At 58.5% G+C, this 15,383-nt stretch overlaps 1 protein-coding gene across 3 annotated transcripts in view; it reads right to left on the bottom strand.

The window, feature by feature from the left end:
• TTC28 (tetratricopeptide repeat domain 28) overlaps nt 1-15,383 on the bottom strand; it is a 622,345-nt gene that overhangs the window by 30,363 nt on the left and 576,599 nt on the right. For all 3 annotated transcript variants that reach the window (XM_081286162.1, XM_081286164.1, XM_081286163.1), the window contains one exon: nt 8,834-8,974. In XM_081286162.1, the coding sequence (XP_081142288.1) occupies nt 8,834-8,974 (141 nt within the window). The remainder of the gene's footprint in view (nt 1-8,833; nt 8,975-15,383) is intronic.

Below are 15,383 nucleotides of genomic sequence, written 5' to 3' on the forward strand. Positions count from 1 at the left end.
TGGCCATTCACTGCCAGGCTCCATGGGGCTAAGCGGGCCGGGCCTGGGCGGAGGATTTCCCCCCACACATCGTCTTTATTAGCTCATTTCTCAGATGATGCTTATTAATCTACTTCTGGAGAAATATGCATTTTCTCTGCAGCACAGCAGTCTGTGTGATGGCAGGAAAGGAGCACATGTCCAGGGAGGGGCCAGGCCTTGACCTAAACACCACGCAGAGCCCTGGGTGTGACATGTGAGACTCATCCAGTGGGGAAGAGGTGTCAGGGAGGCAGCTTCTGTCTGTAGGATGAGGACAAACACAGCCGACCTGAGCTGTACCAGGGGGACTACAGGGCCCTGCTGGGAGTGGCAGTCCTCTGGCTTCCCACCCAGCTCAGTCTGCAGACAGCAGGGTGGGTGGACCCCCGTCCCCGCCCCCGCACGTGCTCCTCCTCTCAAGCTCTCACGCTCAGCCATTGGGGGAGCTGAATGGGCTGCCCGCCTGAGTCCCCCCATGCGCATGCGCCTGGACACCCCCCCACACACACACACAATTCCTTTCCTTAGCCCTCTGCCCACCCCCCCACCCCCCACCTGGCTTCCAAGGGAACATTTCTGTTGCAGCCTGAGCTGGGAAATCTGGTCTCCCACCTGCAGAGCACAGCTTGTCCTCCAGCAGGGAGGCACCTGGGAGGTGGAAAGAGGAACAGGGCCTCCTTCCTCTCTGAGGCCTGAGCTCTAGCCCAGCCCTGAGAGTCTGTGCCTGGGTCTCTGCTGCAGGGCTATGCAGGCAGCGTGGAGGGCTGAGACAGCAAACTAGAACACGCACCCTGGAGGAGCCTCAGGAGCCCGAGCCCCAAACCTCCAGGCTGGCTGCAGCTGCCTCCTCCAGGCACTGGCCAGTGCTGGAGAGGCCAGAGATGCTATAGGAACGTGACCTAGACCTCCTGGCCTGGGGAGGGGCAGGAGATTGCCCAATGGGCACAGGGAGAGGTTAGGAAGGTGCTGCTTCTGGAACACACTGGGGCAATCTGAGGGAAGAACGAGCTGGGTCTGTGGCTTGCTCCTGACAGAGAGAAATGACGGTGGTGGTCACTCACTCGTTCAGTGCTCTGACCAAGAGCCTCCTGGGCAGGGCCAGGGCCAGCTGCAGAGGCCTGGAGCTCACAGTCAGATGTGGCTGTGCCCACGGATGTGCACTGGTCTAAGAGCTCCAAGGCAGGCTGCAGGGCTGAGGCCTCATGGAGAGTCCTCCCCTCTCCCACCCCTGCCTCCTGCTCAGCTGGACCTGGTTCCCCCCAGGCACCCAGTGCCCTCTCTGCCTGTCTAGGAACACAGCCCAGGGTACATCTGGCCTTGACAACTTCCAGCCCACTGAACCCTCCTCTGAAGCCCTCTCTCCCAGGATGGTGGGCCCTGCAGGGGGCCCCATTTTCTGGGTCATCTGTGAGTAGGACTTGGGCCAGGCCCTGCTGGGCAGGGACCAAGGAGGACAGAGGCCCTCTTCCTGGGGGTGCTCCCAGAAAGCACTCCGGGTGTGGTGGCCTTCTCTCAGGCGACCCTGGCTCCAGGTCCCACAGCTTCTCTCTGCTGGGGCTCCCTCCTCCCAGGCCCTGGCTGGCTCCTGGGAAAGTCTTGGCAGGCCGAGTGCAGCTCTTGTCCCGTCCTCCCTCGCCCCAGCCCTGACCACCCCTTCTGTGTTCTGAACTTGGATCTCCTATTCTAAGGGATGGAGCTGGCTGAGGTTTGAACCTGGGTTTTAGGGGACTGGTGGAAAAATTAATTGGCAAATCCATTATATCCAAGTAGCCAGAGCTGCCACAATTCAATTAAAACAGGGGTTCTGATACCACTCAGCGGCACTCCTCCATGACCATCTGCACACAAAAGGTTGGGTCCTCTGGGTGTGACACTGTCAATGCTGCATTTTAAGCACTTATTCAATAAGCTGCAGAGCTCTCCGCCTGCTGCCTCCTTAATTACCAGGTGCCTGCTCTCCCCGGCTATAGGGACCCTGTTTTCCCCTGCTGCCTGGGGCCGTCCAGCCCAGGAGGAGTCTGGGGCCTTGCGTGGCTCCTCTCCTGGCACGTCAGGTTCACTGCCCAGGTGCAGCGTGGTGGCATGTGTCTCCACACAGAGGTTCCAGCCTGCCCATGTCCTCTCCCCAGAACCACAGAGGCAGTGGGTGGTGCCTGGCCTCTGTTGTGACGTGCGTGGGGCTCTGTGGCCAGTCTGATGATGCCACCATGGACAACCCGTGCCTGGGCCTTCTGGGCGCAGGCTCTTCCTGCAGACTCGTCCAGGGGTCAGGATGGAGCCCAGCCAGGCAGTCAGTGGGGCAGGCCTGTCATGGGCTTGCGGATGGAGAGAAGAAAAGATGGCCCTGTGCATGGCAGCCTGCAAGGCTGATGCGTGCCCAGCAACACCCTGAAATGCCTTTCCAAGTGGCCTTGCACCCTCAGACAGCCTGTGGTCCAAACCTGTTTCCCCAACAAAACTGTGGGGTCTCACTAGTTCACAAAGAACCTCTGGAGCTCTGAGGACAGAAGACACTGCTACAGAAGGCAGGAAGCGCCCTGTCGCAGGAGGAGTTGAGCAAAGGCCAGGCCGCCCATCACGTGGCAGGGGAGCTGGGGGACAGGCACCCGGGGCTGGCTTTGGAGGGTGGCGGATCTGGATCTAATCTGACCCTGTCTTCTAGCTGTGAGGCCCTGGGCAACTGATTGAACCTCTCTGAGCCCCCATGTCATAATATCACCCCTGGTGGCTGCTGGGACATAGAGCAAGAGACTGCTCAGTGCTGGGGGCCTGGTATCCAGACCACCTGTGGCCTCCATCTCTGCTACTGCAGCTGGGGTGCCCACAGGTGTCCCTCCCTCCTGTTTCTTTCCCTTTTTCCTTCCCTTCCCTTTCTCCCTATTCCATTAGCGAGCACAACCTGGACCTATTTAACACAAGGCACCAGGCCAGGCACCTTGGGGGTCACAGACAGAAACCAGATGGGATCTGTCCCCAGCACGAGTGGCCTGGCCTGAGAGAGGGCAGTGCCACTGCCAGGAGAGGTGGTGACTCCTTACACCAGAAAAAAGGGCCAGGGGATCCCAGAGAGAAGAGGCTCTGTTCCCACTGGGGCAACCCAACCTTCAGGGGAAGGGCTCCATGGCCACACCCAACGTCCAGGCAAACGTCCTGCGGGGGGAAGGACAAGTCCGGGTTCCCCTGGGTTTGTACAGAGGGAAAGGGGAGGATGGAATAGACAGCGGGAAGGATGGAAGGGCATGACAGCGGTGGCTGGGACTCTCTGGGAGCCCCGGGGCTTGAGCAAGTTAGGAGATTAGAGGGGAGGACAGAGGGAAGAGGCCGCAGCCAGCTGCCGGGAGCCACAGCCAGAGGGAAGGACCTGCTGCTTCTGATAAACCAGGAGGCCTGGGGCAATTCATCTTGCTGGACACCAGCCATCTTGCAAGGCTGACCCCAGGGTTGTGTAATAACCTCACACGAGCTGTGAGCACCCAAGGACAGCAGAGGGGATGCCCAGTGGGAAGGAGCCCAGAAACGCCGCGGGGCGACCTGCAGTCTCAGCAGCTGAGTGCGTTTGGGCCCTGGGGTTGGTGCATGTCAAGAGGCCATAAGGGCCGTGGGGTGAGGGGCCTAGCGCTCAGGCCCACGGGAGCCACACAGAGCCAGCAGCTCAGGCTTTCCTAGATGTCTGGCCTTGCTAGCCTGCAGATTCAGATCTGGTCAGGCCTTCAGGGCGGAAGCTGGCCTGTCCACACTGCCTGCCAGCCTGTGCTGGTCCCAGCGGGAGAGGTGCTCATGCACCTAGACTTAGTCTCCACTCCTTCTCTTGGGCTTACCCTTTCCTCTATAATGTCTCTCATCCATTGTTTATCTTTTATCTGATCTAGTACCATCTGTACGCTTTGGTCAACTCAAATCATTTCTAGAACAATAAGGTGCACAAAGAAAATAGTGCTTGTGAATTAAGTGCTACCTTAAGATATCTTGGCAAGCATGGCACTTTGTGGCAACCTTTGGGGACTTCTGTGTTGTGAAGAAGCTTGTCACTACTTGCTGGAACTGCCTGTAAAGTGGCTGCTGATGGCCATTTCCAAGTTCCCCACCCGCACCTCGCTGGTGTCTGTGCTGCCAGGGAGAAGCACGCACCCAGGGTGGATGGTGTGCGGGGGCCAGGGGCCCTGGGCCAGGACAAGTGAGGAGGCTGGTGGCTGTGCTTACTTGCAGGAAGCCGGGATGGGGCGGGATGGGGCTCCTGCCTGAGGCGGGGCCACGGAGCCCAGCTGCTGTTGGCAGGGGCTGCCGGGAACAGCCCTGTGGTGGATTCAGTGCAGGTCAGAGTTAGGAGCCATGTGCCACCTCCAAAGAGCAGGAGACAGGGTGGCAGGGTAGGAGCCAGAGAGCTGGGGGCCTCGGGGAGAGGCCCGTGGCTGCAATGATATGACTGGTCATCACTGTGCATCTATGTCATCTATGTCACAGTCTTTCCAGGACCTGGTGGCCTGAGAGGGGAGAAGCGTCCAGCAGCCCAGTCAGGTTTCTGATTTTGGTCTTTTGGGTGGGCGACTGAATCCCCCCAAAGAACCTTGGGTGCCACAGAAACCTCCAATGCAAGGAGAGGAGGGAAGGAAAGAAGCCCTGGACAGAGCGTCACCTGGCCTCCCACCGTGCAGCACCACAGGACCCTGGCAGAAGGTAGTGTCCCCCGGTTCTCCAGATTGAATTCCACATGTATGAGTGTGTTGGGACAAGGACAATGCACGACCACCAAGCTCGGATGACAAGTAAGATACATAAAAGGCTCAAGGTGACCGGCGCACTGGGGCAGAGCCAGGGTTCAAGTCGAGGCCTGCCGGGCACCAGGGCAAGGCCCTCCCACACTCTGCCTCACCGCAGGACGCCTGGGCCCTGCGTGGGCAGCACCTGCCTCCATGCTGGACTCCCTTGGGCTCACGCGGAGGTTCACACGACCACACAGGCACTGTGTGCTCAGCGGGGGCACAGAGAGGGCCATGCGCAAGCACATGGGGCTGGCCACACGGACCCAGTCATCTTACCCACCGTCCCCTCCACGCCTTCAGGAAACCCTCCTGTGCAGCAGCCCTTGGCCCTCCTGCCACCCCTGCAGGCCAGCCTGCTGCTCATGGAGTGGAGGGAAGGGCAGGCTCTGGGGCAGCCCTCTCCCCACTGCCAGGGCCTGAGCTGGGGTGAAAGCAGATGGGGAGAGCCTGCCGGAGCCCCTCTGTCTTGCCACGGGCTATGCACCCCATCTCCACTGTGGGATTCTCATGTGACCCACCAGCAGGACACATGCCTCTGAGCCTGTTCCTCATGGGCATGTGGACCTCACCGGGCCAATCCCCTCACCAGGGCCCTCAGTTGAGTCTCTTCTCTCCCTGTGCACAGTCTCCACAGCTGGCCTGTGAGACGGAGATGCTTCCCTCCCCTTGGCATGACAGACTTTCTGGGAGGACCCTCCACCAGGCCCAGGATTAGTGCTTGCTGATCCCCCAGTCTTCACGAGCACCAGTGAGCATGCAGGGTGCCAGGTGGGAGCCGCAGAGGCCCAAGGGAGGCTCAGCTAAGCACTCACCTAGCATGTGTGAGGCCCTGGGCTCAATCCTCAGCACAACATAAAAATAAATAAGTAAAATAAGTATTGTGTCCAACTACAGCTAAAAAATAAATATTAAAAAGAAAAAGAAGGGAGAGACACACCACCTCTTTGTCCTCTGTGTTGGCTTTAGTTATCAGTCTGGGCACCAGGGAAGCCCCTTGCAGCTTGGTGTCATGCTACAGCCGTAGGTGGAGAATCCGAGACCTACAACGCATGTCACCCAGCAGTGGCAGCGGCAGCCGGAATGTTCCTCTAGGAGCTGGTCCTATGACCCTGGGCTGCGCCCTGCTAATGCCAAGGTGCTACCAGGAATGCAGGGTGCAGTCAAGAGCCACCCTGTCTCTGTCTTTTCTGTAGCAGATGTGATCTGCTGAGTACCCCAGGTTCAGTCAGCAACACGCCCCCCTCACCACACACACATACATACACACATACGCACACGCAGACACACACGCACACACGCGCACGTGCACACTAGCTTTTCAGGCCTCAGCATAACTTCTGAGGCCCGCGGCTGCTGCTCTGCCCTCTGGGACCCACACGGGGGCTACTGTGCCAGCCAAGAGAAAGTCCCTTGTTTTCTGTTCACCAGTGATGCCTGCCTTGGGCTCAAATGCAAAAGCATTTTCTGCCAAAGTGCACAGGCAAGAAGAAAAATAGCAGCTGCTGAGACCTCAGAAACAAAGCAGAACAAAGCCCAAACCCGGAGTGGCGAGAGGAACGCTGCAGCCAAGCCTCACTTGACTTGCATTAGCTACGGCGGCCTCGCTGCCAACTCCGCCCAGCCAAGCTCTCAGGAAAGGAAGGGCAGAGGATTCCTAAAGTCCCCGAGTCAGGGAGCCCCAGACAGGGCAGCCAGTGCCTCCAGCACACAAGGCCCATGCCCGTGGCTGCTCCCCTTCGCCTCTGTGGGTGCGACAGGCCCTGGCCGCTGTGTGGGGTCTGCAGGAAGCCGTTTCTGGGCTGCTCTGTGCAGTGACAAGCTGGCACACCTCTCAGCTCAGATCCCTGGCCCTGGAAGGGGCAGAGAGGAGACACAGGAGACACAGACTGCAGGCAGCCGGGAGGTGTGACAGGTCTCTGTCCTCCTGCCCGTGTGCTCAGCTGGAGGACAGGAGGCTGCCCTGGCAGACCACCAGGGATCACGCTGCTAGCTGGCAAGGATGCTGCTCCCTCTGTGGGTCCCTGGCTGTAGCTCCCCACCCGTGGGCTTGGAGGCCACAGCCTCTCTGCTCCAGGCCCAACAGGAAGGCAGCAGGGGACACATTGGGTGCCGACTGTCCTTAAGGGCTCTCTGCAGCGAGGCTGAAAGAACACAGGCTGCTTCCTTCCTAGGCAGCCCCAGCAGCCCCTGAAAGGCCAGGGCTGGAGTCTGCAGAGGCCCCTAGTCCCTTTGCTCTCCCGCAGGGCACCAGAGTCCTGGCCAGCTCGGCCCCTGCCAAGGGAGCTTGGTACAGAGTGTCTGGGCAAGGGCTGGCCCGGGCTCCAGGGCTGTGGGCCTTACTGCTCCCCAAGGGGTCCCAGGGCTGGGCCAGCGCTGCCCCCCTTCCAGGGGACTCAGATGGTGTCATTTAAATGAACCAAGAAGCTAATCTACAACATCTTGCTCACAGGATCCTGCTCCATCTCAGAGCTGCTCAGGACAAAACCATCTTTCTAAAACGCAGTTCCCAAACTCATACCTCCATGGACCCGGGGTTGAAAACTGGGGTTCAGGCACACCTGGCCCGACCTTCTCCTGACCCTAGAGTGTCCATAACCCTGTGGGAATTGCAATCAGGTGGCCATGATGTCTGGTGGCTGCCATGGTGGTGTGAAATGAGAATCGGACCGGTGTATGGCCACGGCCCAGGACAGTCAGCACTGTCACAGAGGCACCTAGGGATGCCACCCCTCCAAAGTCTATCCACCCACAGTATCCTGGGAATCGGGTCCAGCATGGTTCCTCCCACTTCATCCCAGCACGGGAGCCACCTGTGGACAGGCCTCTGTGGCATCAGAAAGCTGGCCGGTGTGCTATTGCTACTCCCACCCCTCGGATCCCACATTAAGGGAGGCCATCCCAGGGCTGAAGACACAGAGGCTGGCAATGGCAAGACGGCTGTCCAGCGTCACCCAGCTGAAGAGCAGTGAGGCCAGAGCCGCCCGAGTCTCCGCTCTGACAGGTCACCCCCTGGCAGAGCTGCGGCCCCTGCCTCCTGGGCCCCCGCAGAGCCAGGCCTGCTCCCTTCTGGCTATGTCCCCCACAAACCGAAGCCTCCAGAGACCCTTGCAAAGGTGGCAGGGAAGAGGCCATGGGCGGGGCTGGCTGGATGTTTCGACCTCCTTCCTAACTTCGCTGCCGTCCTCTGCCCTGGCCCTGGCGCCCTTCCCCGGGAGTTTGGCCCTGGGAAAGTAAACACACGTTTGTCACTCTGACAGCACAAGAATGAGAGGAAGCCAGGGCTGGGGGAGGGACGGGAGGGCCCTTGGTGCCACTGAAATGAACCAACAAGCAGAGGCTGTGCCCCACCCAGTGCACCGCCTCCACGGCCCTGGTCCAGCCTCCCTCGAAGGCCTCCCAGGCTGAGGCAGGGACCCGGGCAGTCTGAGGTGTCTCTCTGCAGCAGTCTGTTAAAACGTGATGCTCAGGTTGCTGCTGGGGAACCAAGTGACAGTGTGAGAAGTGCCTCTGCTGATCTGGACCCAATCTGGCCTCACAGCTGGGAAAAAGGTGGAGGGGCTGGGGCTGGCCATCCCGACTCAGGATATCCTGTCAAGGCCACTGGGTGGGCGCTGGGGATGGAAGTCCTGGGCTACTGGCTAGTGGCCGTGCTCACTGCTGGTCAGCCTCTCTGTTCAGCAACGCTGGCTCTGCACTGTCCCTGCCTCCCTGAGTCCCAGGCCAGGAAGCAGCACAGGTGCATGACCTGCCAGTTCCCTGCGGCAGGATGCAGAGCGACTCTGGTCTCGCCTGGGTTCAGAGTGTCAGCTGGGAGGAGTGTGGAGAACAGGCCACCACCTGGGCCTCCCAGCCCAGCCCAGCCAGGACTGGTGGTCAGGCCCGTAGCCAGTCCCTGCTGCAGCTGGAGGCTGCTGTAAGCAGAGGCCCCCGAGCCCACCACTTGCTTCTGCAGCTGTGCGGTGAGGGCCAGGAGCCCACCCGGCTGGAAGGAGTGTCGGCTACGGACGAGTCACCTGGGCTGTGCCAGGCCTGGAGGAAGAGCCCACACGCACCTGTTTACCAGGTTATTGCGGCGGACCATCCGCAGGAAGCCGGTGGGGTCGGTGACCGAGTTGAGCTTGTTGTTCATCTCCTCGAACTGCTGGTCCATGAGGTCTCCAGCTTCGCTCTCCGTCTCGCTGCTGGCACAGGCCCTGCGGGGGATGGCAGAAAAGGGTGGTCAGAGAAATGTCGGCTCTGAGGCTGGCGGGGTGGCAATGCCTGTCATTCTGGCCATGTAGGAGGCTGAGGCAGCCTCAGCCACTTAGCAAGACTCTGTCTCAAAATAAAAATAATAAGAGGGCTGGGGATGGAGCTTAGTGGCAGAGCACCCTGGGTTCAATCCCCAGTGCCACACACACACACACACACAGAGTCAGCTCTGAGGTCCCATGCCACCTGCCACCCACGAACCCTAGCATGGATGCCCCCTGGTGCTGGGATCTCACCAAGCCCCCTTGGTGCCCCAGAGGCTGTCACCACACATAGCTTCTCATACTGAACTCTGGGTGGTTGTTCAGGGCCCTCTGTCCCAGCTCAGCTGTGGCCTCTCCATAGACCACAGCTCCGTGCGGACAAGCATGGCCGTCCCAGGGGCTGGCACATACACCACACCCAGCTGCCCCGCTCTCTGCAGGCCCAGCCAGGCACTCTCCCCATGCAGGGGCTAAGGCCAGTGTGGCTACAGGACAGTCCTCCCAGACAAGGTCCAGTCCAATTCCCTTCAGAAACAGATAGATAGTTCCTCCACCATGCCGGCTAGGCAGCCTGGAAAGGCAATTTCCAGATGGACCAACACACTCAGGTATGGCCACCACACCAGGCCGTGTGGGCAGGGACTGGCATGAAAACCTGAGGAAGGCTGCTCCGTGGCCTTTTTCCAAGCTCACTGTGAGGATGTGACCATTTTAGAGCTGATTCATATGCCCCTGTGACAGACTCCGCCAGAACACCTTGCACTGTGTCTTAAATAAAGGGACACACTCCATGGTGCCTTGATTTACCATCAGGATTATGGTGACAAAAGCTTATTAAGTGTAAATGCCATGCACTTTGCCCTAAGGTGACAATGACGGGCATAAGAAGGGCACTCCTGTCCCAGGGAAGCTGCCCACCTGCGTGCAACCTCTGCTCCTCGCCAGCCTCACCTCGACGCCGAGCCCTTCCTTGGCATCGGGATCACACCCAGCTGTTGGAGATGCCTGGGGACACCTCCACCGCGGCTCAGCCCATGGATGACCTTTCCTGCTTGCTAGGAGCAGTGGAGGCAGAGGAGAGGCCAGGGACCCGGGGGAGAGCTCTCAGCCTCTCACATGCAGGGCAGGCGGGTGGGACTCTGGGAAGGGGTGTCTTGTCTCTGGGAGGGAAGAGCCTTGGCACATGGTGATATGGGATTGTGGTGAACATACTGCACTTCAAACGCCAGGCTGGTGACACCTGGGACAGAGAGGCTGACAGCGCCTCACTGGATCATTCTGGAAGCCAAATGAAATACCATCTGCTTGGTAAACTCAACATGGTCCGTGAATCCAGGCTAGAGTAGTGGTTGACTTTATGTCCACTTGACTGGCCACAAGATGCCCAGATGTTCCGGGGGTCTGTGAGTGTCAGCATGAGATGGGCCTCTGAACCGCAGAAAGTGCAGCACCCCTCCCACATGGGTGGCCTCCTCCGACCCGTGAAGGCCTGAGTAGAACAGAAAGGCAGGGAGGAGGGCAATCTGTCTGTCCTGTCTTGAGTTCAGACTGCAACTAGGACCAGAGCTATGGAGTCGGCTGTCCTGGGCCTCCAGGTGGCCGGCTGCTGAGCCCAGGCCTCAGACTCCATGATCGTGTGAGCTGACTTTGTTTGCAGCAAACCTCTTGCCCTTGGTATAAGTGAATAGTGTACGTGTAAAGCCATGTCCTATCTGTATGTATTCAGCAGGTAAATGAGCATGTTTATACCTTCATGCAGGCGCCTACGTACGTATCCACGTACACGTGTCCATCTTCTCTGGCTTCTGTCTCTCCCGTGGGCTCAGGTAAAAGGCCCTGGTGAGAACCCCCAGAACCACTTGGAGGCTGGCAGCCCTGGCCACTGGCCTCCTTTGCTTCTCAAACACACTGTCTGGAACTGGCTCTTCCAACAAAGGACAGTACCTGGCACCAGGGTGTGTGTGGGGAGGGGTGGCTAAGTGACGTGGGATGGCGTGTGGGAACCCAGATTTCTCTACCTGGATGGTGAGCCTGAGCAGTCGCTCTTCTTAGTTCTTTCTTGGATCTCAGGAGATTGAGGCTCCAAGGATGGGGGAACCTGACCGGAGCACTAGGGTGGGGCTGGGCCACGCGGGCTAAGGCAGGCCCCCCTCCTACCCCGCCTGCAAGCTCCAGGCTGCTGGGGTTTGAGAGGGAGAGGGAGGTGGAATACAAGGAGGAAGAAGGAAGAGCACAGGAAACTTCTAGCATCTAAATAAATCACCAGGGCTTCCAGAGATGGAGAGGAGGGAGGGAGGGCTGGTTCCCCTCGGGCCTGGGCAGGCACGGAGGCCAAGGCTTGGACTGCTCTCTTGGGAGTGGAGGGCCCTTCCCAGAGACCCTGGTAAATATCACTCAACAAGCTCCTCTGTCCAGGGACACATTTGTCATCTGAATGCGACTGCCTGCTTGGAGCTGAGCGATCTGCTTGTCATTCAGTGCTTTGCAAAGGGGAGAGGAATTGGCTGGGACTAGTATCGGCTCCATTATCTCACAGCTCCTCTCCAGCTGTCAGCCACAGACCGAGCCCTCAGAATCGCAGGCTTAATGGGGTTGTTTCCTATTCCCTGACCCTTTGAAGTATTAACACCGAAGGGGAAAACAAACATGAGATGTCACCGATAAGGGAATCTCCCATTTACAAAAGGAGCCTTGTCTGTATAGCAGGGTCCCAAGAGTGCTTGCCACCAGCCATGGTCCCTCCTCTGTCCCTCCCTCCCAGCGGGTTCTAGAGATGGCACATCACACCACGTGTGGTCACCACAGGCCCTGGGTCAATGCACTTACCAACCGTGATGCCTGATGCCGAGTGGGACCTAAACAGAGAGAGTCACATCACACCTGTCTTCGAGGCACCTACTGTCTAGTAGGACCTAGAATTCTTGGGAGTTCTCTTTATTTCTTTATTTTTTGAGGTAGGGTCTATGTTGCCCAGGCTGGCCTTGAACTTGTGGACTCAAGCGACCTTCCCTCTCAGCCTCTGGGGCAGCCGTGCTGCGCCTGGCTAGAGGGCTCCCTCTGACCGCCAGTCTCTGTTACAATGAGCAGCTCTGTACCTTAAGCCATTCCTCATCAGTGGCTGAGTGGCTTCCCAGGCCTGTTTTGAGACTGACTGCTGTGCACTGTCAATCTAGTATATAAACTAAATCCTGTTGATTAAGACAGTAAGTCACACTTTGGTGCCACTCACACAATTATGCAAACATAGCTGAGTGACCCTCAGGCACTCACTGGGCGACCACTGGGTGCCATCCTTTGGCTGGGACTGGGATGACTTCATGCACAGACGGCCCCTGGGCTTGGGAAGCTCAGGAAGGGTGCTGGACAGATGCACTGACTTCTGCGACCCAGAATGAGAGACCACACTGACAACAGTGAGCACACACACGGGATGCGTGGACAAGCGCTGGGGCCTGGAGAGCGGGTGTGAGATGACACATGCGCCAACCAACAGCGAGAGTCTCCTGTCACCCTTCTGGTGGCAGTGATGTGCAACACATGTGTGGTCCCAGCTCATCAGGGAGAGACTGGAGGGTCTCAAGGGAAAGAGGCACGTGAGTGAGGTGGCAAGGTGGGAGGAGTGGAAAGGACACCCCTGACCCCTGTCCCCCAGCATGGACAAGTTGGCCAGGACCCCGCCTCTCTCTGCTCCCCATGGCTGACATGCTGGCTATCCACCTGGCCCTGCCCGCCATCCTCTCCTGCACTTATCAGCCACACTGTGTCCCTCTCCCTTGTGGCTCTGTAGGTCAAGGGTCCAGCTTGAACTTTGGTCCTTTCTACCCTGGACCCTTGAGCAGTGTGGAGGACTCTGCTCTTGCTCCAGTCCCCAGCCTGGGGTTGGGCGCCAGGCGGAGGTTCAGACTGTCTTGGGTCATGGAGAATAATTGAGGACAAAGGTCAGCACCAGCAGAAGCTGGCCTAAGGGAGGGTGGTGAGGGACACGTCCTGGAGAGGGTCAAGAGGGCAGCTGGTGAGGGGGCAGGCCAGCGGCAGGCAGTAGCCTGCCAGCATCTGTCCCTGGGACCCCATGAGAGACCTGGCCCGCCTGCTCTGGGGAATATAAATCACACTGTCACCAGAGGCCGGATCCAAATGCTGTTCCCATGCGGCTCTCCCCAGAGATGGACATGGCTATGAATCAAGCCCCGCGGAGCCGAGCCAAAGCTCATCCTGTTCTTGGGGACAGGGCTTGGCAAGAGGCTCCAGAGAGGATTTTCATTTGCAAGTGTGGCCTCCTGATCTCTCCAACTGCAGCCTCTCTGTCATCCCTCTTGACAGCGCGACTGGGGCTCCAGAGGCAGCTCTGATTTACGCCTCAACGTCCTGCTGCCTGATTCTTCCTCCAGGCCCCGCCCTGTCTCCAGGCCTCTCTGGCCTGGGATCTAGGCACCTGCTAAAGATCAGCAGCTGCCCACGGAGGCTGGAAGGTGGTGAGGAGTTTCCTGTGCACAGGGGGGAGCCACACCACCAGCCCTGCCAGATGGAGGCTACCAAAGGCGGCAAATGCCCCTTCTCAGAGCAAAGATCTCCCAGCAGGGGGCACTGAGCAGCCAGTCAGTCCCTGTGTCACCACTGAGATCGTTTGGAACCCACTCTGGGAGGTCGGGTCAGACTGCAGGGGGCCCTGGCTCCTGGGGTTCCCCAGCCTGGAAGCAGAGAAGGCCTCAGAGGTGAGAAAAGGGGCACCTCCTGGATTGCGCGGCAGGTCTGCTGCAAGAAGCCACCTAACAAGAGGCCGGAAACCAGCACGAGACTTGGGGACCCAGGACGGGACCTCTGAAACTCTCCCTTACTCGTCTGTGTTTCCATGGTGGTTCAGTGAACCCTACGATAGAAGGAGCCTGAGGCTTACTTTTGGGGAATTGAGGAAAGGAGGGGAAGCGTCCCACCCAATGCCCATCTCCCCAGGAGGAGAACCGTCTGCCTCGCCCAGCCCAGGGCTCCCGACGGCTTCCTCCCCTGGGCCGGCCTGCACCGGGCTCACAGACGAGCATGTGAGAGGACTGCTGGGCGACGGGCATGAGGGGCGTCCTAGACACCTGTGTGGCCCTGCTGCTCCCCAGCGGCTCTGACATCAGCCAAACATGGAGACACCTGGCAGAGCCAGTGGGTAGACAGAATGGGTGCACACAGAAAAGGAGTTCTAGAATCTTCCAGAAGGGCAGGGACGGCCTGAGGCTGCCTACCTCAGGGAGTTCCTCACACGAACTTGCTCATGACAGGTTCCAGAGGCCACACCATGGTGCAGGGCGGTGCAGCCCAGGAAGCAGGCGCCCAGGGGAAGCCACCTGCTCACACCTCGCTGGCAGGGAGGCCTCGCCACCCGGCAGGGTAACAGTCGCTTATCAGAAAGCCCTTCCCGGTCACACACTCATCTCTCTGGAAATGCTGATGTTTGGATGAAACTAGATATAATTCCTTGCTCCTGGGTGTCACTCTAGGAATTGCTTTTCCCTGTGTCCTCTCAAGACTGTAATCCACACTGGTATTTCACAGTTATTTATAGAACAAACCTTCTGTTGGTCTAAGGGCAAATGATTACATTTACCTGCCAGGAGTCCCCCCACCCCACACACACGTGCATGCACACAGGATCAATAAACTCTGATGTGTGCTTTGATTACTAAAGTGGTAAAACAATAAAGTCCTCTTCCAAAATGCTTTATTAAGAAAACTATTTGATTAAAAAAAAAAGACCTCTGGGACCCAGAATGACTGTGCAATGTCACTCAGAAGCGTCTTGAACACCTGGCTTATCTCAGGGCCTGGAATCATCTAGTCTGTACTTAAGTGCTAAAAGGAGGATCACAGGGCTCCCCTAGCTTCTCTTCTTTCAGTAAACACAGCGATCAGATACGTGAGGCGGCCTCCCTTCGACACCCTGTGTGCGGGACTCAGAAGGACCGTGGCTGACCTGGCTGCTGGGGGTCCTGTAGGTGAGAGCTCTGGGAACGCGCTGGCAGCGCAGTGCCTTCCTGACACAGTGGCTCTCGAGGCTGTCGCATCCGTGGGGTTCGGTCACATCATCAGAGCCCGATCAACCTGCTCTGTGGTAGAAAGAGCCATGGCCTGGGAATCTGGGAGACGGGTGAGTCCCAGGCCTTCTGGACGCTTGGAGAGGGCAAGCCAGCCTCCTCCTCACAGGCAGAAGTGGGTGATGGCAGGACTGATGAACAGTGGGCCTTGGCGTCTGGCCCACACTATTGGACTTGATGGACACTGTCCCTTCCCAGTTCTGTGTCTGTGTGTAAGATGAATGGGAATTCGATGCACACATACTCACATGTACAGATATATCCAATGACACAGTCGTCTCAGCTACACA

This window comes from Spermophilus citellus (assembly GCF_964194105.1).
Source record: "Spermophilus citellus genome assembly, chromosome: 3".
Classification (NCBI taxonomy): domain Eukaryota; kingdom Metazoa; phylum Chordata; class Mammalia; order Rodentia; family Sciuridae; genus Spermophilus; species Spermophilus citellus.